Here is a 25,108-nt window from a genome sequence, read left to right as displayed (position 1 = left end):
TATACACACACACGATATGATGCAGATAGGAGTGAAAGGCGGGGAGAGGTAAGCACTTGTCTTAAGATGTTGCAATAAACCAAATGTTTTGGGACATGGAAACCCATTTACTGCTTTGTCCATTTTGGATAAATCCCTTGTTGATCTGACTCAGTATTATTTTGTTTTTAAGTAAACAACACATAATGTTACCATAAAAAAAGTCAAATTAACTTGAATTGTGCAGCTAATGCATCTTGTTTCTATGGCATATTATATAAGCATTCCTGACTTGTGATGTCAACAAATTTGTAGTTAAACCCAGGCCTTGGTTTTTGTTTTTTTTAAGAAATGATTGAGCTACATTGTATTGGGTAAGTCATGTTGTAAATACCTAGGACATATACTTATCTTTCTCATTTTGCATTTGTGGGTTTCTGTTTATTCATTTGTATTATGCTAGAAGGAGTTCTCTGATAGTGACCCCTTACACCGTAACACCAAGGAAACAAAAATATGTAAAAAGAAGTGTATTTTAAATTCAGAATAACACTGGAAGATATAAACAATGAAAAATAAACTACGTAAGCAGCATAGAAGGGAACCCTTCTGCTTTGTTGGGCCGATTTAGTTTCAAAATCCTTTTGCCTGGTAAGGTGACTTGACAGTCTTTAGTGAGAGTATTTAGCTCCACTAATTCTTTAGTGTACCAATTTCTTTCTTTTAATCTTAGACAATTCCTCTCACCAGCTGAATCTGAATCTGAAATTAAAATGTGCCTTTTAAAACCATTGTTGAGGTCACTTCTTGTTCTGCCATACTTTTGTTAACAGGACACCAGCCTACAACTCCTTTTAGGAGCATATGTAGTAGCCATGTGATAGGAGTAAGCCCTGGTAGAGTTAACTGATAGTGCCAGATAAAATTAAGGTGCCTGGTTCTTTGAATAATTATTGAGGGTCAGAAGGGCAGGGAGACCTGTGGCCACAGGTGGGAACTCTGAAGACTTCCCTGACCTCAGGATTGACTGTTTTTGTCTCAAAGGTAACCTCAGGATATAGTATAAAACTGCCATATAGCTTTTGGTATTTTAACCTTGAAGCTTGGAGATGGGTAAAGCCAAAGGGCCAACTACTATTGCGAAAGAGATATTAAGAGTGTTTGTGGCCTTTCTGTTAGTTAGATACATAGAACCTTATTTGTCTCTGGGGGGAAATTTGGCTTTTTACGGAAGCAGTTTAAATTAAATAAATAGATAAACAGGTAGATAAGTAAATAACTAAATATACACACACACACTTTTGTCTGAACTGACACCAGAATGATTATAAAGCAAGAAAATAAGAAATAAAAAAAATTCTGGCTTGACTGTCCCAGTCACACTGAGGCATTATGTAGACGTATTGCTGTTGGTATAAAGGCGCCCCATTAGCATTTTTTGACACACTTCTGAACAATTTCTTGCCTGAAGGTCCTCTGTGTTGGTGTGTCAGAGAGAGGATGTGCAGAGTTGTTCATTGTGGCATTTAGTTTTATTTTAATTCTGCTCATTGCTACAACCTCCAGGGGGTCCAGAGAACATCCTATAACTGAGCTTGCCCTTTTAATTAGCCTGTTGATTTGGTGGGCCTCTCTTGAAGTGATGTTACCAGCCTAGCACACCACAGTGTAGAAAATCGCACTGACCATCACAGAGTTATAGAAGATTTGAAGGATGTCACTTGAATGAGTCTGTACTCTCTTCTCTAAATTCTCGTATTAACAGACACTTTTTTCCAATAGTACTGCTGGTCAGTGGATGTTTTTTGGTTAATGCCATTTTTTGTAAACTACAAGGGCTATAATGCATTAAAATTAATATTTGGTACCATACATGGAATTAAACTGCAAGCAAAGATGGTTCAGTAAACTGTTCGACTTTTTATATGTAAATTGTTTTGCGTAAGTTGAAAATAAAAAGCAAGATAAAAGTTTTAAGAATTTTCCCTAAAGTTGCCATTTGATTTGACCAAGGCATTGCATTCGTGTTATGCAAAAGGATAACTTTGATACTTTCTTTACTTACCAACAGCTCTGGAAAGCAGTTTGTCCGCTATATCAATATGTTAATAAATGATACCACCTTCTTACTGGATGAAAGCTTGGAGTCTCTTAAAAGAATCCACGAGATCCAAGAGGAGATGAAGAATAAAGAACACTGGGACTTATTACCAAGGGTTAGATCATTTTTATGTTTTTTTTTAACAGTCTGCTGTTTGCCAACACATTTGCTTTGTGTAGTTTAGCTGTATGTACTTAGGAACTTTACACAGAAACATAGCTGCTGTCTGAGCAGCATACAATTTCAGCTAATAGAGCAATAGTCTAAATATAAAACAGAAACCTCAACATTTTCGAAATGTGTTCACTTTGATGCAACACAAACCCCCTTTTTCAGAAAATATGCCCGGATTTATGTCTCTGACAACAAAACAAAGCTGGAAATAATTTTATTGCAGGTTTTGCAGATATCTAACTTGGGTGTTTTTTCTTTAATTAGCAACTTCTTCTGTGGCATAGTCATAAAAAAATACACACACTGTGTTAAAACAAAATAAAAATGGGTCTGTGTTATCTCTATGATTATTGACATAACTATAGATCAAACAACAATTAGGTTTAACGTCACAACTCGGACTATACAGGGATGCACTAAAGTGCACTGTTAAACTAGTAAGATTTCAGGCAACATCATGACAAATATTGTAGCTAGGCAAGTAATCACAAACTAGCTGAACAAGACAGACCCCAATGAATTTGTCCATTTGGTGTTTCCAACCTTTCCTCCTTCTGTGAATTTTTAGAAAGTCAAAAGCTTTCTCCAAAACAAAAATTCTTTTGCAACACCAAGCTGCCTTGTGTTCTGGTATGTCAATGTTTTCTAAAGGCAGTAGTAAGATGTCCAACTCCCTACAGCATAGGCATTTGTTCTCAGTGGGCGTTATTCAGCATTTTCTACAAGGGTTACTGCTAGGCATCGGACATTTTCCTTTCCCTGTTTCTCCAGTGCTTCATCTGTTGTGTCTGGTCTATTGAACCTTTTCCTCATATGTGTACTCTGAGTGAAAAGAAATGAAGCAACACAAGTGAACATTTTATTAGCACAACTTTCATACTCAACATGTATGGATTATATAAGTGTTAATTTTTCTAAATGTTTAGGCAATTAATTGAAAAATTAACTTCTCAAAACTATAGCTTAAAATCTTTTAATTTCTAACATATAAAACTAACCCTTTAAGCCCAACTCTGTTGCCGATATGTGAATTTCTGCGTAGATAGTTAAACTTTGGTAGTGGCCTGATTCCAGTCTTTAACCTAAAGAAATCAGCTTCTGATGTATTTTCTTGGATTAGAGCTTTATTTAAAGGAAAATGTAAGGATGATCTATGTTTGATCATTATTTTTCTTTATTTACTATTTAGGAGCAGCAGCAAAGTCGACAATCTCAGCTGACTCAAGATGAGCGTGTATCACGTTCCTACCTTGCTCTAGCAACAGAAACAGTAGACATGTTTCACATCCTTACCAAGCAAGTTCAGAAACCTTTTCTTAGGCCTGTGAGTATTTGTGACTAATATAAAAGGTACTTTTTTTTCCCTGTAGATAAATAATTGCACATTGATTTTTATTAAAGTTCCTATTTCCTGGAACCTATTAGTCTGTTAAAGTTGTCTTGTTTTTTTTTATATATTTCAAAGCTGCCACTAACCTATGCCATGTGAAAAATGTGTAGGTTGTGCAGAGATGTACAGAATGTGATCTGTGAATCTAAATTATATCCTTTAATTATATAATTTCATTCCTCTCTCTTTTTATGATTTTTATAGGAGCTTGGGCCACGTTTAGCGGCGATGTTGAACTTCAATTTGCAGCAACTATGTGGTCCTAAATGTCGAGACCTGAAAGTGGAAAACCCAGAAAAGTATGGTTTTGAGCCAAAAAAGCTGCTGGATCAGCTCACTGATATTTACCTACAGCTAGACTGTGCACGGTTTGCCAGGGCAATTGCAGATGATCAGGTGGGTTTTAATGAAATTAAAAAATGTCTAAAACGGTAAATAAAGATGCTTTAGGTAGCTATAAACATCTGCTTTCAAAACCCAATTAATGCAATTGCAGTGCATACTCTTATCAACATTCACACTTGCTTGCACTTAGTCAGTGTTCCAAACACATGCATACATTTCCCTCCACTAATATTGGCACCCGTAGTAAGTAAAAGCTATCTGAGAGGGGGAAAATTTTCATTATAAAAGTTTCTTTCCCAAATATATTGTCACAAAGTTGAGACATACTCAAGAAAAGGTTTGGGGCAGCCACCCGTATAATCTGGTAACCCGGCTGCAAAGTCGTTCTTTTTATAAAGATACAGCACTGAAGTGCATACAACGAGTCCAAGACAAGACTGAGGGAAAAAGGGCAAGCTTTTTAAGGGGAAGACAGGAAGTGAGGTCATAAGGATCGGGCACGTGTTCATCACTCATTGGATCAGGCCCGGACATGACATCAGGGGGGCCGGAGCTGGTAAGGTCTGTTTCCATTGGTTCGGTCCCGGAAGTGATGTCAAGAGAGCCAGGTGGAGTCTCCCAGGAATGGTCTACAGGGTAGTGAGAAAAAGAGTCAGTGCACTTTGCCACATCCCGGCATGCCTCAGAACTGCCTTCACTCAAGCCCTTTAGCTGCCTCCCATGCGCACGTGTGTGACAAGGCCCCCTTAGCCCAGACCCGTGGTCGGGCGACCTAACCGAGAGGTCGTGAACCCGAGAAAGAGCATCAGCGTTGGCATGGAGAGCACCCCGACGATGAACGAGTGAAAACTTGTACGGCTGTAGGTCAAGAAACCAACGGGTGACCCGCGGATTCGACTCCTTGTGCAGGGCTATCCACTGTAGAGGTGCATGGTCCGTGACAAGGGTGAATTCCCTGCCCAACAGGTAGTACCTAAGCTGAGTAATCGCCCATTTAATTGCCAAAGCCTCCCTTTCCACCGCTGCATACCTGGTCTCCTGATCCAACAGTTTCCGGCTAAGGAACATGATGGGGTGTTCCACACCATCGACACTTTTTGGCTCAGCACAGCGCCCGGGCCTGTGTCCGAAGCGTCCATCTGGAGGATGAAAGGCAAAGAAAAGTTAGGTGCCATCAAAATAGGTGCGGATGTAAGGGCCTGCTTTAAGTCACCAAATGCAGCGCCTGTCTTCTCAGTCCATACCTCAATGTTCGGGGCCCTCTTCTTTGTTAACTCTTTTAGGGCGGATGTCAACTTTTGTCGACAGGAGGGGTTGAGGGCGCATGTTGACTAAAGTCGACGTCCAGGGATAGAGGGCGATAATCAGCTGTTAATGGCGACAAATCTCACTGTAACGTCACAGGCATTCCCTCTGTGCTTGGAGGAATGCTTGAGTCGTTGACTCGGCAACTAATCCTTGCGTGTGCGTGAGTTGCGAAATGTAAACAATGGCAAGATGGCATCGACATGTGACAAGGGAGCGAAGCGAGTGTAGAAAAGAAAACGCTCGGCAGACAATGTTTTGTGCATTATCGCGGAGTCGGACTCTGATTTTTCAGAATCGGATTTTATTGACAGTGATCAGGAGATTGAACAAGAGAGTGAGAAGCCGGCATCAGCTGATCAAACACCAGCCGATGCCGCGCCAGCGGATCTGCTGCCAGTTGAGCGACTTTGCGCAGCCGATGCATCTACGGCAAGGTTTGCGTGGGATAAATACACAGACATTGATCCGTTGAGAGCCGATCTGGCTACCGGACTTCACAAGACGGCATGGCTTGCTGTTGGACTGCTGTACTTCAGGCTGCTCTCTCCTGATGCTGCTTTTCAGCTACCGTCAGACGAGTCAAACAGGTAGGCAGAGAAATTTTTTGAGTCGCGGGCTGCGTTTGCATCCATTCTCGTTTTTCAAAGTGTAAACCCACAACAAAAAGACGAGATGAAGCGTGCTGTGGTATTACAAATAGAGATGGGAAAGAACTGGTGATATAACTTCAGGGAGCAATGGTCCAAACGTGCTTTGTCCCCTGGTGGCTTTGGACAGGTTATGCAGCATGGTGATAGGTACGTGCTGCTGCAAAGTTTTATTCACTTCTGTAATAAACAGAAGCAAATCCCATGGGGTGAGCCAGGCTATAATGCCATACATAAAGTTCATAAAGTTTCAGAAGATGAAAAGAGGTGACAATATGATTTTCATGCGGGCAAAAAACTTGATGGCAGTAGAATGGCACAATGGCAAAAGGGTGACTTGTCTCTCTACAGTACACACTAACGATATATGTGAGAAAGTGCAGCAACAGACAATTGAAGAGTAGGCACCAAAGCAACACGTATTGTAAGCAGTGCAATGTGGCAATGACTGAAATTGGCTGCTTTGAGCGAGATCAGACTTTGCAGGACTTTGCTGTGTAAAATGTATGTGATATGTATGTGAAATCATAGAGTATGCAGGCTCATACAATATGCAAGACAGTAACATTTGTTAAAAGTAAATATTTTTTGTTGATTTGATATGTTAAACAATTGTTTTGTGTTCTTTTTTAAAAAATGTTAGTTTTTGGAAAAATATTCAGCCCTGGGAGATAAGAAACAAAAAAAAATTAGCCCTAAAAGAGTTAAATCAGTCAATGGCGCCGCTCTCTCCGAGATCCGGGGTACAAACCGGCGGTAGTACCCGGCTAACCCGAGGAAGGCTGGGACCTGCCGCTTGGTTCACGGACAGGGCCATTTCAAAATGGCATCAACTTTGGAGGACTGTGGCCTTACGGTACCCCGACCCACCAGGTAGCCTAAATATTTGGCCTTGCTTAACCCAAAGAAGCATTTCTTGGGATTAATCCGGAGCCCGGCCTCACCAAGTGTTCGCAATACCGCTCGGACATGCTGTAGGTGTTCCCTCCATGTGCTGGAATAGATGACCATGTCATCCAGGTAAGCAGCACTGTATGAGTTATGAGGCCGAAGCACTTTGTCCACCAGACGCTGGAAGGTTGCTGGAGCCCCGTGTAACCCAAACGGAAGGACACGATACTGCCAGTGTCCGCTAGGGGTACTAAACGCGTTTTTTTCCTTCGCGGAGCCCGTTAAAGGAACCTGCCAGTACCCTTTTGTCATGTCAAGTGTGGTCAAGTCCCAAGCCTGTCCAAGCCTCTCGAGGAGGTCGTCCACTCGTGGCATTGGATAAGCATCTAATTGGGAGACTTGATTAAGCCGACTGAAGTCATTGCAAAACCTCCAACTCCCATCAGGCTTACCGACGAGCACAATTGGGCTGGACCAGGAACTATAACTTTCCTCAATCACACCTAGCTCCAGCATGCGCTTGATCTCAAGCTCCACTTCAGCCCTTTTTGCCTCGGGAAGACGATACGGGCATTCTTGGACAAAAACCCCGGGCTCTGTCACAATGTTGTGCTCAACCAGAGAGATCCTTCTGGGGTTTTCACTGACTACCTCCCGGATGGCCCCAATAACTGTTTCCAGCTCCTGCCGTTGTCTGGGACTTAAGTCTGTACCGAAGTTAAGGCGGTGTGTGTGAGCGAAGAGTGAGCGGGGCTGGCCGGAGGAGGGACCAGTGTCCCTGTCCTTCCATGGTTTCAGCAAGTTCACATGATAAACCCGCTCCTTTGGCCGATGATTGGGTTGACTCACCAAGTAGTTGACCAGCCCCTTCCTCTCCTTAACTTCGTAGGGGCCTTGCCAATGGGCAAGCAACTTAGAGTGGGAGGTAGGCACTAGGACCATGACCCGATCTCCCGGGTGGAACTCCCGAAGAGACGTGCCACCGTTGTAGTAACGGGCCTGTGCTGCTTGAGCTTCTTCCATGTGACTTTTAAGGAGAGGCCGAATCTTTCCCAATCTATCGCGTAACTGCGCGATATACACTAATATGTTTGTAGAGGGAAGAGCCTCTTCTTCCCATCCTTCTTTTAGAATGTCTAATATGCCCCAAGGGTGTCGCCCATATAGTAATTCAAAAGGGGAGAACCCCGTGGAGGCTTGTGGGACTTCCCGATAAGCAAAAGGATGAGGGGGAGGAGCTGATCCCAGTTCCTTCCATCCTCGCTGACCACCTTATGTAGCATTTGTTTGAGAGTCTAAACCTCTCTACTAACCCGTCAGTTTGAGGATGATACCCCGCGGTCTTTAAATGCTTTATTTTCAGTAACTTGGCAGTCTCCTTGAACGTCTCCGAGGTAAAAGGTGTCCCCTGGTCTGTCAAGACTTCCTTGGGAATACCCACGCGCGGAAAGACCCCTAGTAATTCCTGTGCGATGGCTTTGGAGGTAGCTGAACGCAACGGAACAGCTTCGGGGTATCGTGTAGCATAATCCACGAGGACTAAAATGTACTTGTGTCTTCGGGCTGAGGGCTCTAGGGGTCCAACCAAGTCGACCAGATTCTTTGGAAGGGGACACCAATCAGGGGAATAGGAACAAGAGGAGCACGGTCCCTCCTGGGAATTTGTTGCAGTTGACACTCCGGGCAGGAAGCGCAAAAGCAACGAACCTCCTCATTGATTCCCGGCCAGTAGAAACGGAGCTTGATCCGCTCCAGAGTTTTCTCGGTGCCCAAGTGGCCACCTAGGAGGTGGGCGTGTGCTAGCTCGCAGACCTGCCACCAGAAGGTACGCGGAATTAGCAGCAGCTATCTCTCCTACCCACCATGCATTGCTCCACGTTAAAGAAGGTCGTTGTCTAATACAAAGTGAGGGCCCTGTGGCATGGACTGATCAGTGCGCTGGCCATTGACAAGGACCACTGCATTTTTTGCAAACTTCAGGGAGTCGTCATTCCATTGCTCCCTTCTGAAAGAAGCCGGCGTCTTTTTAAATTGAAACCACAACAAGGAGAGAGTGTCAGCGTCGACCTCAAGGGGCGTGGTTTCCTCCCGTTCCGTCTCGACTTCGGTGGATGACGTACCAGCACGCAACGGCCCAGGGGTTGCCACGTCGCTCAGGGAAGCCGCGTCTCTCTCTGCCGGCTGATTACACGGCGTGGAGGCAGCCTGAGACGGCTCATTCCCGTCTATAACGAGGCCCAAAGTAATCCCGCGAGTGGTATGTGCCTCACTACTTTTAATTTCAGGCCAGTTCCGCCCCAGTATCACCGGGTGTGGAGGATCAGGAAGGATTGCCACGGTTAATTTCTGAACCGATCCCCCGTAACTGATGACACAAGTGGCGGCCCTGTACCAGCGGGTTTCCCCGTGGACACAGGTTATACCGACCTTATATTTCAACCACTGTCGCGGTAGCACAAAACGGCGGGCAACAATGGAAGTGTTGCTGCCGGTGTCCAACAGAGCAGACGTTTTGAACCCGTTAACGACCACCGCGCCTGTGTGTGGGACCGCCAATGGGTTTATCAGAGCACACCAACCCCTCCTCTCCTTCCACCTGTATTCCGCCTCATTCCCAAGCGGTTTGCGCGCCCGTGGCCCCGGGGATGCCGGCACCAGCTCTGGGTTGTACGGTGGGGGGGAGGCGTTCTAGGTGTTGGGACATACCCCGGTTGAGTTTGGCTAAAGGACGGTTCAGCTCCCCCAGATTGTGAGGCCCTCCTTTGTTTCTCTATGAGCTCTGCCATGTTGTGAAAGTCTCTACCCCAGACCGGGCTGGGTGAAGCCCCGGAGTAGCGTGTCCAGAAGCAGGTAGCAAGCCACCTGCTCTATTGTTTGATAGGGCTTCAGTTCCTGTGGCCGTAGCCACTGCCCTACCTTTGCCCATAGGGACCATGCTTATTGAGGGGTCGGCCGCTCTGGGTCGAACCACCAGTTTTTCAGGTTAGTCACCTGCCAGTCTGGGGCACCCCTAGGTGGAAATCGGGGCTCTGGCTTTACAGGGAGGCGAGCACTCTCCTCCGAGAGAGCACAAACAGCCCTCTTTGCCTCCCCCCTCCGAAGCAGCCCACGTCTGTGAGCCCCTCCCGAACACTCCCTGGCCTGCCTAGTAGAGCTTGCCGGGAGCAGAGCCTGTACCGGGCCACTCCGAAACACGGGACACCCTCCCCGCCTGAAAACTCGGCCCTGGTACGCTCCCACTTGGTTGGGTTGCAGGTCCTGTCCCCTTCTCTTCCAGGACTTCTCGATCCTGCCGACTACGCCAATGTCACAAAGTTGAGACATACTCAAGAAAAGGTTTGGGGCAGCCACCCGTATAATCTGGTAACCCGGCTGCAAAGTCGTTCTTTTTATAAAGATACAGCACTGAAGTGCATACGAGTCCAAGACATGACTGAGGGAAAAAGAAAAGGGGGCAGGCTTTTAAAGGGGAAGACAGGAAGTGAGGTCATAAGGATCGGGCACATGTTCATCACTCATTGGATCAGGCCTGGACGTGACATCAGGGGGGCCGGAGCTGGTAAGGTCTGTATCCATTGGTTCGGTCCCGGAAGTGATGTCAAGAGAGCCAGGTGGAGTCTCCCAGGAATGGTCTACAGGTAGAGTAAAAGAGTCAGTGCACTCTGCCACATCCTGGCATGCCTCAGAACTGCCTTCACTCAAGCCCTTTAGCTGCCTCCCATGTGCACGTGTGTGACAATATGTATGCCACAATTATTTAAATTTTTAGAAAGTTAAATAAGTAAAATCTAACTGAAGTATAATTCCATTAATGTTTTGCATTTTAAGTTTATTTTAGTGAGTTGGAACACTTCAATGGTCAGCAATGACTGTCTTTCACTGGGGTATAAATATGAGGTGACACACACACCAAATTCGTTTAGTTATCCTTCAGAATGGGAAACCCCTAAAATGCAGAATTGATGGTTTATTGAGCTGCATGAAATGAAATAGAAATTAGAAAATCATGAAATTGTTGAAAATGCCCCTTACTACTATCAGGGCAATAATTAGTAAGTTTAAATCAACTTCAATATATATATATATATATATCCATCCATCCATTTTCTAACCCGCTGAATCCGAATACAGGGTCACGGGGGTCTGCTGGAGCCAATCCCAGCCAACACAGGGCACATATCTCTATATCTAGATATATATATCTATGTCTGTATATCTAGAGATATATATATATATATATATATATATATATATATATATATATATATATATATATATCTCTATATATATATATATATATATATATATATATTATATATATATATATATATATATATATATATATATATATATATATATATATATATATCTATATATATATATATATATATATATATATATATATATATATATATATATATATATATATCAACACTCATATCAATGACAAAACAATTACATTAACAATCATCTTACGTTATTTTTAAAATGTTTCCTTTTCTTTTTCATGACTTCTTTAACACACTACTTCTCTGCTGCGAAGCGCGGGTATTCTGCTAGTTTATTTATAAAAGAAAACTGTATTAACAAAATGTAATATAGTTTTAACAAAATTAATCAATTCATATAATATTGTAGCGACCAAAATAATATGCAAATACAACTCAGAGGTACTCTAGTTTTCTATATTTTACTTGGAGTCTTTGTTCCATAACAAACGGTGCCCTGACTTACACACCGTTATTTGGGTTACAGAGTACACCTCTAAAACAAAAGAAAGCTTTCCCTATCCATCAGTTTATCTTCTGCCACTTACATTATTTTTTTGTCTATATCACAAAGACTCCTGCTTATTGTCTTCTGATTCCCAACTCAAAACTTCCTTTCGCTGCACCTTCCTTTTTCTCCTAACTTCTCCTGTCACTTGTCTCGTAAGAGGCACGTCCACCCCTTACAGAACAGAAACCCTTCACCCAGTCCCATCACTTACGACATTCATATCCTTCGCTGTTCTTCCTACTCCGTAAATTGAAGCAATACTTAAAACACTTTTGCCATTTTGTAAATGTTTAATTTCAATTTCTGTGACAATTCCAATACCACACAAATACGATTTATCGGCCATAACAATATATTAATTATTACAAAAGAGAAAAGTTACGAAATGCTATTAAAACTGAAGGCATGTAACTGACACTGTGGTGTGTGGAATTTTTTTTTTTTTTGGTCCTGATGCTTAATCGAGTCATGGATAATCAAGGTTTTGCTGTACTTCATCCCTAATTTGAAGTATGTTAATGGATGTTTGATATTGTGGGCTCTTTTTCTGCTAAATGCACTGGACAGCTTGTATAGATACACTGTTCCGTGCACTCAGTATCAGTGGATATTAAATCAAAACCTGACTAGCAGTCTCAGAAAGCTTATATTTGTGTAGTGGTTGGATTTTCCAACAGGACAATGATCCAAAGCGTACCTCAAAAGCTCCTGACCTAAACCTCATTGAAAAGCCAGTGGCATTGTCTGAAAAGGAGAGCCCACAGGCATGGACCTTAATATTTGAAGGATCTAGAGAGATTCTGTATGAAGCAATGGTCTCGGATCCTTTGCCATGTGTTCTACAACATCATTAAGCATTATAGGAGCTGTTATTTGGCTGTACAAAGTATTACATGAAGGGGTGACAGTTTTGTGGCAGACATTTGAGAAAAATATTTGTTTTGATTAGATTTTCGGTAATTTTTTGAACGAGAGAATATGAAGAGTATAAACAATGTCCTTATGTTGCCTTTTTTCCAATTACTTTTGCACTGTTTTTCTTACCCTTTATTCATTTAGTGTATTTTTTGACTCGGTCTGTCTACTTATTGTTAAAAAACCAAGTGCAAACAAGCTGTCGGCTATCTTTATTTAAAATGTTTTTTGAGTGTGCATGCATTTGTGTGTACCTCCATGTATGTGTACATTTATATTTAAATAAGCTATATATCTCAAAAACTGCTCATGCAACTTTGTAGATTAAAATTCTTGGTCACATGGCTAAACAGAGCAAACGACAAACTATGTAAAATAAATTCAGGTATATCGTAATTTCTGTCTGACAGAGCTAGTCACGTAATGATTTACTTCCAGATACCTTATAGCTTTGCATCTTTTTGTGTTTTACGTTCAGTCTCTCTTTAAATTTTCTGCATGTTTGGTACTCTGAAAAAGCCACAAGACCGGTCATATATGATTGCAATATGATTGCTGCTTTTCAAAAGCTTGTGAATGAATACATTCCCGCCAGTCTTATAGACGGACAAATAAAGATACTTCCAGCTTAACCAATGCTTGTTGGTTTTAATACATATAAATATTTATACTCATACACACAGCTCAAAAAAATCATCACAGTCTAACATCAAGTCAGTTAAGCTTCAGGGATATCAAACTGTCCAGCTAGGAAGAATAAGTGATTGTGAATTAAGTTCACTTGCTTGGTGCGAATGAAAGTGCCAACAGGTGCACTGGAGAGGCAACAGCAAGGCAATACCCAAAATGGGAAAGATTTTGCAGTTGGAGACCACAGAAAATTACTGTCTACTAATCCTTTCTGGCTGATTCTTCTCTAGTTTAGCATTTTGCTAGTGACCTTGTCACTAGTAGAAGCATAAGGTGGTACCTGCAGCCAATTCTGGTTGCATAGGCAGTCCAGCTCTTTTAGGATAGCACATCCATACATGCTATCGCAAGAAGGTTTGCTGTGTCTCCCAGCACTGTCTCAACAACATGGAGAAGATACTAGGAGATGGGCTGTTACATGCAGAGAGCTGGACAGGGCTGTAGAAGGGCATCAAACCAGCAGCAGGACCAGTATCTGCTCCTTTGTGGGTAAAGAAAGGAAAGGAGAACACAGAGAATACAGTTTAAACCAAGAGAAAAAAATTGTTTATTAAGGTGAGAGGTTCAAAACGATGGCGGCAAGGATGGTAAGGGAATAGAATTGGTTCAGAGTAAATAATGAACTGAACTATGTTCAGTCTTTTCCACTGGTCTGACCATGGGAACCACCTTCACTGAACTGTGTTGGTTGCTGTTTCTCTCGTTGGAAGGGCTGTTATACTTGGTGAACTAAAATCAAGACTTTTTCTGCATTCATTCTCATTTACAACATTCACCTGGGCCATGCTGACACCCTTGTGTCTTCCTCTTCACCACACCCCTTCTTCTCTCTCATCCGTCATCGAGCAAGTCTGGTATCTCTGTGCTCCTATACATGGAGTCTGGCATTGGTTCAAGCCACCTGCTTACATGCTGTAGTTTGTTGCATCACATTTTTATTCTGTATCAGTACCACATGCATGGGTAATCATTGCAGAGTCGCTACATTGTCATGTGGTTGATGTAACTAACATAATAAACCTCAGAAGTGACGAATATATAGACTCTATTTTGGTTCCCTTTTAAGAGGGCCAATGCTACATGTTTGCGCTGATGATTTTTTTTTGTGTTTTTGTTTGGTTTTTGTTGGTTAGCTACGTGTTGTCACTTTTCAGAGAGCTGGCCGTCACATCAGGAATATCTTGGCCAACCTTCTCTCCATCATGCCCATTGTGCTGGTAGATATTAACTGACTGACTAAGTTGCTACATTCTGTTTTTGTATGGTGTGTTTCAAATTACATCATTTGGTGCAGAAAAAGAAAATCAAAGGCTGTTTAATGCCAGATTTTAAAATACAAAGGCAGATTTATCACCATCGTCTCTGGAAATTTCCCTGGCAAAGCCAGGTAATACAGCTAGTACCAACATAAGAATGGATGTTACATTTAGACTTTTTCGGAGAGATTTCAGATAATGTAGCAACATGAATTGTTCAGTTAAGTATTTAGATGTGTGGTTCAATTTTTCTCTCAATTTGTTTGTAGTGTTTTTCCTCATGTATTTTGTTTTACCTCATATTCTTAAAATAAGTTCCTTTATTTTGCATTGGTTTCATTGTTGTTAACAAATACAATTTTCCAGTGAAGTGAGTAAGGGTATCTGTAAGAACAGGATTTTAAAAAACAGTCCAGCAAGTGTGTTTAATATGTGTGTAACATACTTATAACTTGGAGCTACAGTGGTGCTCAGTCACTTATACCCTGGAGCTGCATTGGCTCTCAGTCTAACTCCATAAGTTCATTTGCATTTCTAGTTTGTTTTATAACTTGAATCATGTGATATGCCCTGTTATATTTAAACCATATTACAGTTGTAGCTCCACAACCCTGTGCAAATGTAGGAGAAATTGTCCACTGAATGGGCCCACCCACTAATCACAAGCTTAAGGTATTGATCAGTGCTGTTTGATACAATTTCTTGTACTATGTTTTGGATTTTAAATGGTGCTGCAGGAACATTTTGCTTTAGAGAAATTTTACTGAAGCCTGACTTTTCTGTGTGTAATATATTTGATAAAAGGTAGTTAAAGCATTGAAGTGATTAGTACTGCTCTTTCAAAGCTTTTTATGTTGTGTTTGTGTTTCTGTTTGTTTTAATGTTTTATAATGCTCAACCTTATTTTCTTAATCTTTAAGAGGTCATATAGCAGAGAGCTCTTTGAGGAAGTCATCTCTAAAATGAAGAAGGCTGGGATAAAGTCAACAATAGCAATTGAAAAATTCAAACTTCTGTCTGAAAAGGTTGAAGAGATTGTAGCCAAGAATTCTCAGTCAGAGATTGATTACAGTGATGCCCCTGATGAGTTTAAAGGCAAGTGCTAAGTGACTACCCTTCATAGATCTGCTGATGTGGATGAACCATAAAAAAGTTTATTGACCTTGCAGTATTATATTTTCTAAAAGTTTTTGTAATTCATTTCGTTGGTTATTAAAGCTGACCATTTAGTGTGTAAATTCAAAATTTTCAATCTACTGTATGCTCAGAAATAGACTTCCTGAAATGTGCTTTTTTAACCTCAGGAGATGAATAAAAACATTTTTAGGATCTGTAAAGTATTTCTTTAAGTTTTTTTTTTTTTTTCTTTTTTTTCCCCATCTAGTTAATGTCAGGTGTTATGCTACTGTACTGATAATATTGGAAATTACAGGACCTTATGTAGAGGACTGCTGAAGCAGGCTGTTAAAGTTTAATTTTGTAATTTATTACAGATCCCTTAATGGACACCTTGATGACTGACCCAGTGAGGCTACCCTCTGGAAATATCATGGATCGCTCAGTCATATTAAGACATTTGCTGAACTCCTCCACAGATCCATTTAACCGCCAGCCCCTTACTGAGAACATGCTGGAGCCAAGTACGTAATCAAAACAGAGCCTATTATTAGTTTATTTTTGACACTATTTTAAATGCAGCAGATCATGGTAAACACAGCTCAAAGTGCTAAGCATGAGACAGACATGGGGAAATTCGTAGTAGGTTTGTGTGTCTCTATAACCTCCTCAAAATGAATACAAATCTAACAACATAAAGGAAAAAAAATCAAATATAATTCTTTTTTTTTGTATTTGGCCATTTCTTTGTCACTTATGCTGTGTTATCACTCTGTCTGAATGAATCATCAAGGATCCTACTATGTAATGTAATATTATGCTCTTCAGCCTTCTTTTAGTTAAGGGTAATCGATTTTAGCAATTTTTTTGATGCAGTATACTTTTGTTTTCCCATGCCTGTCATGTTTATGGGTATGAAAACCCATTTTCTAAACACAACATTCTTATCCTTTCCCTATGCCTGGAATTATTTTCTGGAAATGTTCCTCCAGCCAAGACTAGTGGTGTGTCATTTATCAGAGTAAAGTATTAAGAAAAAATCATTACTGGCTCCTTTTTATTAGTTACCAGGATATCTATAGTCATGACTTCTGCAGGGCTTTTATTTTCCAATCTTTTATTTTCCATTCTATTAAAAATAATTTGAAAATGTATTTTCACTCTTTGTTTTTGCAGGAGTCATTACAGCTAATATTTTCCTCAAAATATCAATATCTTGCTAGGGATTCAGTGATCAGGTTTTTACAGGGCCAATACCAGTCACCAATTTTATGTTACAGAATTGGCTGATCCCGATACCAATATTTTGTTAATCCCTTTCAAAAACATTTTTATGTTCTGTATAAAGTGCTAACTTTATTATATTTTTAATTAAACTATAAACCACAGGCTTAGTCTCTTTAATAAAAGCCCTGTGTGCATCCAGGTGTCCGTGTGTGTGTCTTCTGGTGAAGTGTGCATGTGCGGGGCCGCGACGCACATCTCACCCTGCCTATGCGCACGACATCATGGACGCACATACACTGGAAGCTGGGCACACAATGAATGGCCTAGCTGCAGCAGCACATGATAAGCAAATAAAAGACATCATTGCTGGGGAGAGTGTTGATTAGGTAGTCGCGGCCACGCACATAAAATCTGTTGCTGGGGAGACTCCACACATACAGTAATCAGCTACATGCCAGCACAGATTAAAATACTTGCTTGGGAACTGCACAGTACTTGCTGGTGAGACTACACAGTCACGATTATCAGCTACACGCCACACATTAAATCAGTTGCTGGGGACACTTTGCTGATTGCCCACTGTTGTGACAGAAAATTAAAGTCATATTACGGACATCAAAGCCAGTATTACTGTCAGAGAAAATTACAGGCATTTTACGGAGATACAAACCAGTATTACTGCGAGAGAAAATTAAAGGCACACCAGGGCTCCAGATGGTGACTAAAATGGTCGCCAATGCGACTTGATTTTCTATTTTGCGACTAGTTTTTTCATTCCAGTCGCTGGTGGCGACTTTCTCTCTCTCAATCTAAGAAACGTTTTAAATTTAAAGCAGCAGAAACGGCTTTCAATTATGTGCGAACACTCTCAGGCCACGTCTGCCTTTCCTATTACACTATCACGTGATTAAAGCCAAACCGAAGCGAGGCATCATCTGACACTCCCACTCTGCTTCAAAAGTCATCTCGCTAACTGCTGCGGATAGAGATCTGAAATAAAAGAGAATTGGGCCACAAGTACTCCTCGAATTCCATCCTGACTTTCCACGTAACACACGACATGTTCTAAGTTTCCATGTAACATGCAAATTTGCCAAACGAAAAATTTTCGACTTTTTCTCAATGCCCACTTGTCCAAATCCTGCCTTGTCTACTTATTATCTGAGGTACAGTCACCGGCGTCCGGAAATGTACAGTTATTAAAGGATGACCACTCCGTCCTGTTAGCAAAGTCTTCTGCGCCCGCGGCTCTGACGCCTGTAAGACAGTTTAAAGCGGCTTGGTTACAGGAGTTCGCTTGGTTGCCGTATGACAAAGGAAAGATGTATTGCAGCTTTTGTGCACAAGCTGGACAAGAAATTGCTGGTAAAACAGAATTAATTTGTGCTAGGAGCCATTTTAAAAAGGAAACTGTGAAAAAGCATGGTGAAAGTAAGAAACACAAGAATGCCAGAGACTGTAATCGCTAGGTCTGCTCCTCGTGACACCCCCATAGCAAAGGCAGTGCAACGTGCTTGTGAGAAAGTGACAGAAAATGTGATGAAAGAATTAAAAATAAAATTCAATGCAGCATATATGATTGCAATGGAAGAAATACCGTTCACAAAGTTTAAATCTCAAATTGTGCTGATGAAGAAGAATGGCATGGATGTGTCAAAAACATGATAATGATACAGCATGTTCAGAGTTTGTAGGTTGCATTGCAGATGAATTAAAAAGTAATGTGCTGGAAGAAGCTTTAAAGGTAAGCTACATCTCTGTTATAACTGATTGTGGAACAGATGTCTAAGGGAAAGACAATGTCATCACATACTCTAGGTATGTACTGTATCTGATGAAACACCTAAGACTCATTTAGTAGGTCTGGCTGAGATTGATTATGGTCATGCAGAAGGTATTCAAAACACCCATTAAATCACTGCTTCAGAATGCCGACCCAACCAACCCAAATTGGTGGATACATAAAATGAGTGCTTTTGGAGCAGATGGTGCAAGCGTGAATATCGGTGCAACAAGGGGAATAGGGGCACTTTTTAGAAAAGAGATAGGCTCTGTCTTTCCACTGTCTACCCCATCGGCTGGAAGTGGCAAGACTAAACACACAAAGGTCAGTGCCAATGATTGAAAAAGTTTGACCTTCTACAACTAGTGTGGAAAACGTATCATTTCAGTCCCAAAAGCAAGCGGGAGCTGAAGGCTATAGGAGCAGAGTTAGGATGCACAGTACAAAACCCATCAGCAGTAAAAACTCAGCGCTGGTTGCCACACATTTATCGGCACTCTCAGTTTTTCTCCATTCAAACTGTGAAACAGGTCATGGGCAGTACACTGCTGGTCATCCTCATATGGAGCACCTTGCAGTCATGTCCAAAAACATAGACATAAAGGGAAGAGCCAAACACATTGTTCAGCAAATGGAAAGCCTGTCTTTCGTTGCCTTTTGTCACTTTTTACATGACCTTTTTCAGAGGTCTCAAAGCTGAGCCTTACACTTCAAAACAATTCTCATATACTTCCTCAGGCAGTTGCTGCAGTTGTGGGCTGTTTGGTAACAATTAAACGATTGAAGGGAAATGCTTTGAGAGAAGGGAAGCTGCAGGAATTCTTACAGCACATACTGTAGGTTCTCAGCCTGAAGGTTCAGTGCAACAGGAAGGGCCATCAACAAGCAGGAGTGAGATGGCTGCAAGTAGCCACACAGTCATAACCTTCCAAAATGTTAAATTGAAAGGCCCCCAAAATCAGGCCACATTCAGTAGTGATCTAAAGGCCGCAATTGAAAAAACAGTTGACATTACTGTTAAAGAATTGGAGATCAGGTTTGCAAACATGATGTCAAGTGTTACACAGCAGGGACATTCAAAAGGATCAGAAATCAAGTCATTATCAGTGTTTTTTTCATGATGCATGGCCAGAGGACATTGATAGCTATGGCAAGTGTGAGACAGACACACTTGTTAAATGGTACAGGGAGCGCTTATCAAACAATGGCTGTGATGTCACAGCTGTGCAGAAGGAATGGCTAATGTTGAAAATATTAGTGAAGGGTCAGTTTATGGATAAGACTTACGGTAACCTATGGACAGTGATGCTGAGCAAGGAGCCGTTCTATACAGATTTTAAAAAATCTGCTTCACTTAGTCGAAATAATGCTGGTGCTTCCGATATCTGCAGCTCAGTGCGAGCGAGGATTTTCAGCACAAAACATAATAAAATCAAAAGTGAGCAACTCCCTAAGTGTAGAAACACTGGAAGACTTGGTAAGGATCAGTTCAAAGGGCTCTACACTTGAACTTTTTGGCCCAGAGCCCAGTGTAAAGCGCTGGTTGTCAGCCAGCAAAAGAAAGCGCAGACCAAAGTATACTGGCTGGCCTAATGATGCTGACATTGTAATGGTTAGTGACAGTGAATTTGAAGAGTAATTAATTTCTTTATATTTGTACACTCATTGCGAAATGTTTATTTCAGAAATGATTGTTTATAATGTTTGTTATTGTGTTAATTCTTGTGCTATTATGTGTAAGACATTTTCAATGTTTGTATTTGTAGTGTTCCTTACACATGTTGTGTATAAGACTCTGGACTTGAAGTATTGCTTATTAGTAAACATTTGCACTGTTCACATTTATGTGTCAATTATTCTTCTGTTATTATTATTGTTATTATAAGACCTTGCAGAGGACACTAGTAGGCAGGTCAAATAGCTCAGATAGGAGAAAGGAAAGGCATTGTGAGGTAGACCGAAGAAACAAACAATACCAGGAAATATTTGTTTATTTCACATTTAGCATGCGTTTATAGATTATGGCGCCCCAAAAAAAGCATTTGGCTCCTAAATATTTTGGGTTTAGGAGCCAATGGCTCCCAAATTTTTTTTTCTGTCAGGATCCCTGCACACAATACACTGACGCATATTAGAGCCACATACAAGCCAGTATTAGTGTAAAATATTACGGACATATCTACTAACACCATGTCACCCAAAAAAAAAAAGGACACGTCAAGTAGGACAAATGACACAGACAATCAAATCCTATGTAAGCAACATCTCCTGGAAGAACGGTCAGCTCAACAAGTGAACATCAACAAAAAAAAGGCTGAAAGACAAAGAAAAATACGAGCAAATAGATTAATTGAAGAAAAAGAAAATGAGCGTCAGAAAAACGCTAAAAGAGAAAGACTCAGAAGAGCAAACTTTACAAAAAGTTGTCATTTACTTGCCAGAACCAGTATTCAGCCATGGTCAGTTATATGTTGCATTATCAAGAGAAGTTTTCCAGATGATGTTATCAAGGTTGTAGATGGTCCTGATCAAGGCAAACTGTTGCCAAACTCAGACAGAATATTTGCAAGAAATGTTGTCTATAATGAAATTTTATAGAAAAATTTCATGAGGTAAAAAAATAGAAAATATTTCCTAAATATCTTCTTCAGATATTATGTATTACAGATTGTTACAAAGAATTACACTAAGGCAATATTAATTATACTTACTGTATTGTCATATATGTTTCTATTTTATTTTTTATTATTATTTTACTTTAGGTTTCTTGCAAAAATATTTTTGACAAAAAAAAATTAAGACAAGAAACAGAATGAGGTCAAGTTCCCTTGCCATTTAATATAGACTGTTCCTACTAATGTTTATGCCCTTCTGTTCTAGCGTCCGATATTGTAACGGGCTTAATGTCTAGTAAAAAATAAAATGCTTCTCATAATTACAAGCTATTATATTATTCTGTTTTTTCTGTAATGTATTTACCTGAAACATAGCTTAATTTACAAAGTAGTTTTCACCATTCAAATAACAAAAAAAAGTATATGTATGTATGTATGTGTGTGTGTGTGTATAGTATTTTTAATAGAGGTAGGTAATTTAGATATTTTAGCTAATGATTTTTTTTTTGTTTCTTTTTTGTAACAGTTCCTGAGCTTAAAGAAAGAATACATGCATGGATGAGAGAAAAGCGACAGTGAGCTTCAAACTGTTGTCAGATTAAGAACTGCTTGCCATTGGAAGCCCAAGAATATCAGATGAGGATTTGTGATACGATAGGCTCATGCCATCCTATATTGTTTTTAGATTTTTGCAGGGTTGTGTGGGGGGAGGGGGGAGGTTTTGGGGGTTTGGTTGGACTGAGGCCATCAAGGTTTTTAGTACTTCAAGCGATCAAGAATAAAGTACGGACTTTGGAAAATTGTTGTTTATGATTTTGTATATATATAAATATATACACAGATATATTTAAAAGTTTAATAACATGCAAAAGTTTGGGGTGTTAATTTGGGACTGAATGTTGTTAACTTTGTTCTGAGGTTTCCTTTTTCGTAGTCTCGTAGAGATCTAAATGCTGTATATACAGCAACGCATTCAACTTCTTGATATATTGCTGTATTTTAAGAAAAGGTTAATGGGCAGGATCTCTGTCCCACCGGGTGCTGCCTCCACCCTGAATAAATGCTAGCCAGAAACCTTGTTCTCCAACTACACTACTGTAGTGTTACTTAAACCAAAGTGAACAAGACCACTATAGTTGTCCTAGCTGAAGAAGAAATTGGGCTGAATGTATGCAGTATGCTGGTATTGTAAACGATTGGTCAGTGCCACAGCATTTCTGTGTTTGGGATATTGCCACGTACTGAGGATTTCCTTAATTTCAGCAGCATAATCTCTGCAGTTTTTACTTTCAACTTCTTGAAGATGTCTTGAGCTGGCTTTCTTTTTTCTTTTGTTTTAATCTGTTTGCTTAATGGTGAAGACAAAAGTACAGTAATAATTTTTAAAGTGATGGTTGTTTGGTAGCTTCCCCTGGAGCTACCTTTGTCATCTGTGATCTGGCTGAAGTTTGGGTGTTAAATCTTTCAGAAGCCAATATTTGTATGGCCGCTTTTAAAGGTACACTCTCAGACGTGTTTTCACTGCTGCTGCTTCCTTTGCATTGTGAGAAATGCTTTGTCTCCATGCAGCAGGACAGTCATGGTTGTTTAGCTGTGAAAGTCCTACAAATCAAGACACTGAAACTATTAATTATCCCTTTTTGTTAGTTTTATTTTTCTATTTTATTAAGGCTTTGATCTTAAGCCTTGAATGTTCTTGTTTACTATAAGGAAGCTACAAACAAAAAATGTAATCTTAGTATTTTAAGAGTACAAATGTACTGTATAAAGCTTGTCCTTCAGCACAGACTTTGTTCTGTGACACCAGATTTTAAATTCCAATAAACAGTGATGCTCATTCATATACCAGAAATGACTGTTTACTTTTACTTCAGAATGGATTATTTGTGCATTAAATTTTTTTATTTTTTTTTATTTTTATGACTAATTTCTGTGTTGGAGTTGGGGGCGGGGATGAGTTATTATTATGTACTTAGCTATTTCAATTCACCTAACCTCTCAGATCAATTTCTAAGACTTCTCTTTTGCAGCTGATGTAAATCCAATATTTTTTCTTTGTCATTGAGCTGTTTTGTAGCCAGGGAATGTTGACTATGTGGCGTCTAATTCCTTGTGTGTTCTTGAAACAGTTTATTGCTTAATATTTTGTTTTGCACAGGATCATGTGTGTCTAAGTCAACCGGTAGATTTCAAGCAACTTTAAGCTCCCAGAATCCCAGAGCAGTCAATGCACACACCATCCCGCACTTCTCTAAGACTCAAGATAAGTAATTACTTTTTCTCCATCAGACAAGTTGGTGTGGGTCGGTGTCCATGTAACACTGCACTTAATAGGGTGTTCTGGAGCTCTGTGGGTAACAGGATTTTTGTTAGGAGACTCCTGCTTTAGGCTCTTTTTAGACACAATAACTTTATAAAAGCAGATGAACTGTAAACAATTGTTCTAAGATGTTGCTGCAAAGCCCTGTTAATATGCGGAAACTATTGCAAGTTGTAGTGTGCTAATTGAAGAATACTATAACAAATGCTAAGGAGCCTGTTTGTCACTTTTCATGTAAAGCATCCACTACATAACTTCTCACAAAAAGATATCTCAAGTTGGATAATGCAGTTTTCTTTTTTATTAGGCTATCACAGTTCATTGAAAAAGACAACAGTAGTGTATCTTTATGCATATTTTTTTTACAATAAACAGCAAAACCAATAAGGTTAACATGTTTACTGAAGTGGACATTTCTTTTAAGGGAAAACAATGTTCAGGATTCTTTATATGACTTCTCTAATGCGAGTTGCCCTTTGCTGGCAAAAATATTTACACTGTGCTTGTGTGTAATTTTTAAATTAAGGCCTCAATTATGATGTTCTCTCTTCATACTCCCAAAAGTAACAGTGATTTCTCAATTGAAGAAGAGCTATAGCTGAATTTAGAAGTTTACCTAATTTGGAAAATCTTATAGTGTACAGTGCAAAATTATGATAAAATGTGGGTAACAAACAAAATTTGAATCTGTTTGCTTATTAATTTAGTTCCATGAAGCAGTGGCACAGGGATTAGAATGAAAAGCCTGGTACAGATGAGGAAGGGGCTTACTATATGCCCTGTCTGAGATACTGCATAGATTTTTCTCCCAGCACAGTCATCTGTGTGTCATGGATGAAATTGTTGTTAGGTATGGGCTTCATCCCTGCTGTCAAGTCAGACATAAAAGGTGAAGAGGGAGACAAAAACCAAGATCGATTTTATACCATCTTTGCCCAAAAAAGGGTTTAATTTTATAATTGTACTGGATCATAATGGACTTTTATCGAGTGACCTGACCCAGTGAGGCTACCCTCTGGAAATATCATGGATCGCTCAGTCATATTAAGACATTTGCTGAACTCCTCCACAGATCCATTTAACCGCCAGCCCCTTACTGAGAACATGCTGGGGCCAAATGCGTAATCAAAATGAGCCTATTATTGGTTTATTTTTTGACACTATTTTAAATGCAGCAGATCATAGTAAACACAACTCAAAGTGCTAAGCATGAGACGAACGCTGGGGAAATTCGTAGTAGGTTTGTGTGTCTCTACCAACCTCACTCAAAATGAATACAAATCTAACAACATAAAGAAAAAATCAAATATAATTCTTTTTTGTATTTGGCCATTTCTTTGTCCCTTATGCTGTGTTATCACTCTGTCCCCAATAGATCTATCCGAGATCCTACTATATAAATGTAATATTATGCTCTTCAGCCTTCTTTTAGTTAAGAGATGTCGATTTTAGCAATTTTTTGATTACGGTATCACTTTTTGTTTTCCCATGCCTGTCATGTTTATGGGTATGAAAACCCATTTTTAAAGCAATATTCTTATCCTTTCCTATGCCTCAGGTTATTTTCTGGAA

The 25,108-nt window shown here is 40.2% G+C and overlaps 1 protein-coding gene across 2 annotated transcripts in view; it reads left to right on the top strand.

The window, feature by feature from the left end:
• The window catches only part of ube4b (ubiquitination factor E4B, UFD2 homolog (S. cerevisiae)), a 96,162-nt gene extending 73,094 nt beyond the window's left edge, over positions 1-23,068 (top strand). For both annotated transcript variants that reach the window (XM_039755644.1, XM_039755645.1), the window contains 6 exons: positions 2,051-2,195; positions 3,444-3,578; positions 3,849-4,040; positions 15,396-15,570; positions 15,969-16,115; positions 21,743-23,068. In XM_039755644.1, coding sequence (XP_039611578.1) covers positions 2,051-2,195; positions 3,444-3,578; positions 3,849-4,040; positions 15,396-15,570; positions 15,969-16,115; positions 21,743-21,795 — 847 coding nt within the window. In that variant the 3' untranslated portion in view covers positions 21,796-23,068. The remainder of the gene's footprint in view (positions 1-2,050; positions 2,196-3,443; positions 3,579-3,848; positions 4,041-15,395; positions 15,571-15,968; positions 16,116-21,742) is intronic.
• The last annotated feature ends 2,040 nt before the right edge of the window (positions 23,069-25,108 follow it).

Source organism: Polypterus senegalus, chromosome 6 (genome assembly GCF_016835505.1).
Source record: "Polypterus senegalus isolate Bchr_013 chromosome 6, ASM1683550v1, whole genome shotgun sequence".
Taxonomy (NCBI): Eukaryota; Metazoa; Chordata; class Cladistia; order Polypteriformes; family Polypteridae; genus Polypterus; species Polypterus senegalus.
The sequence above is the reverse complement of the archived record's forward strand: the minus strand, read 5'-3'. Positions and strand labels throughout refer to the sequence as shown.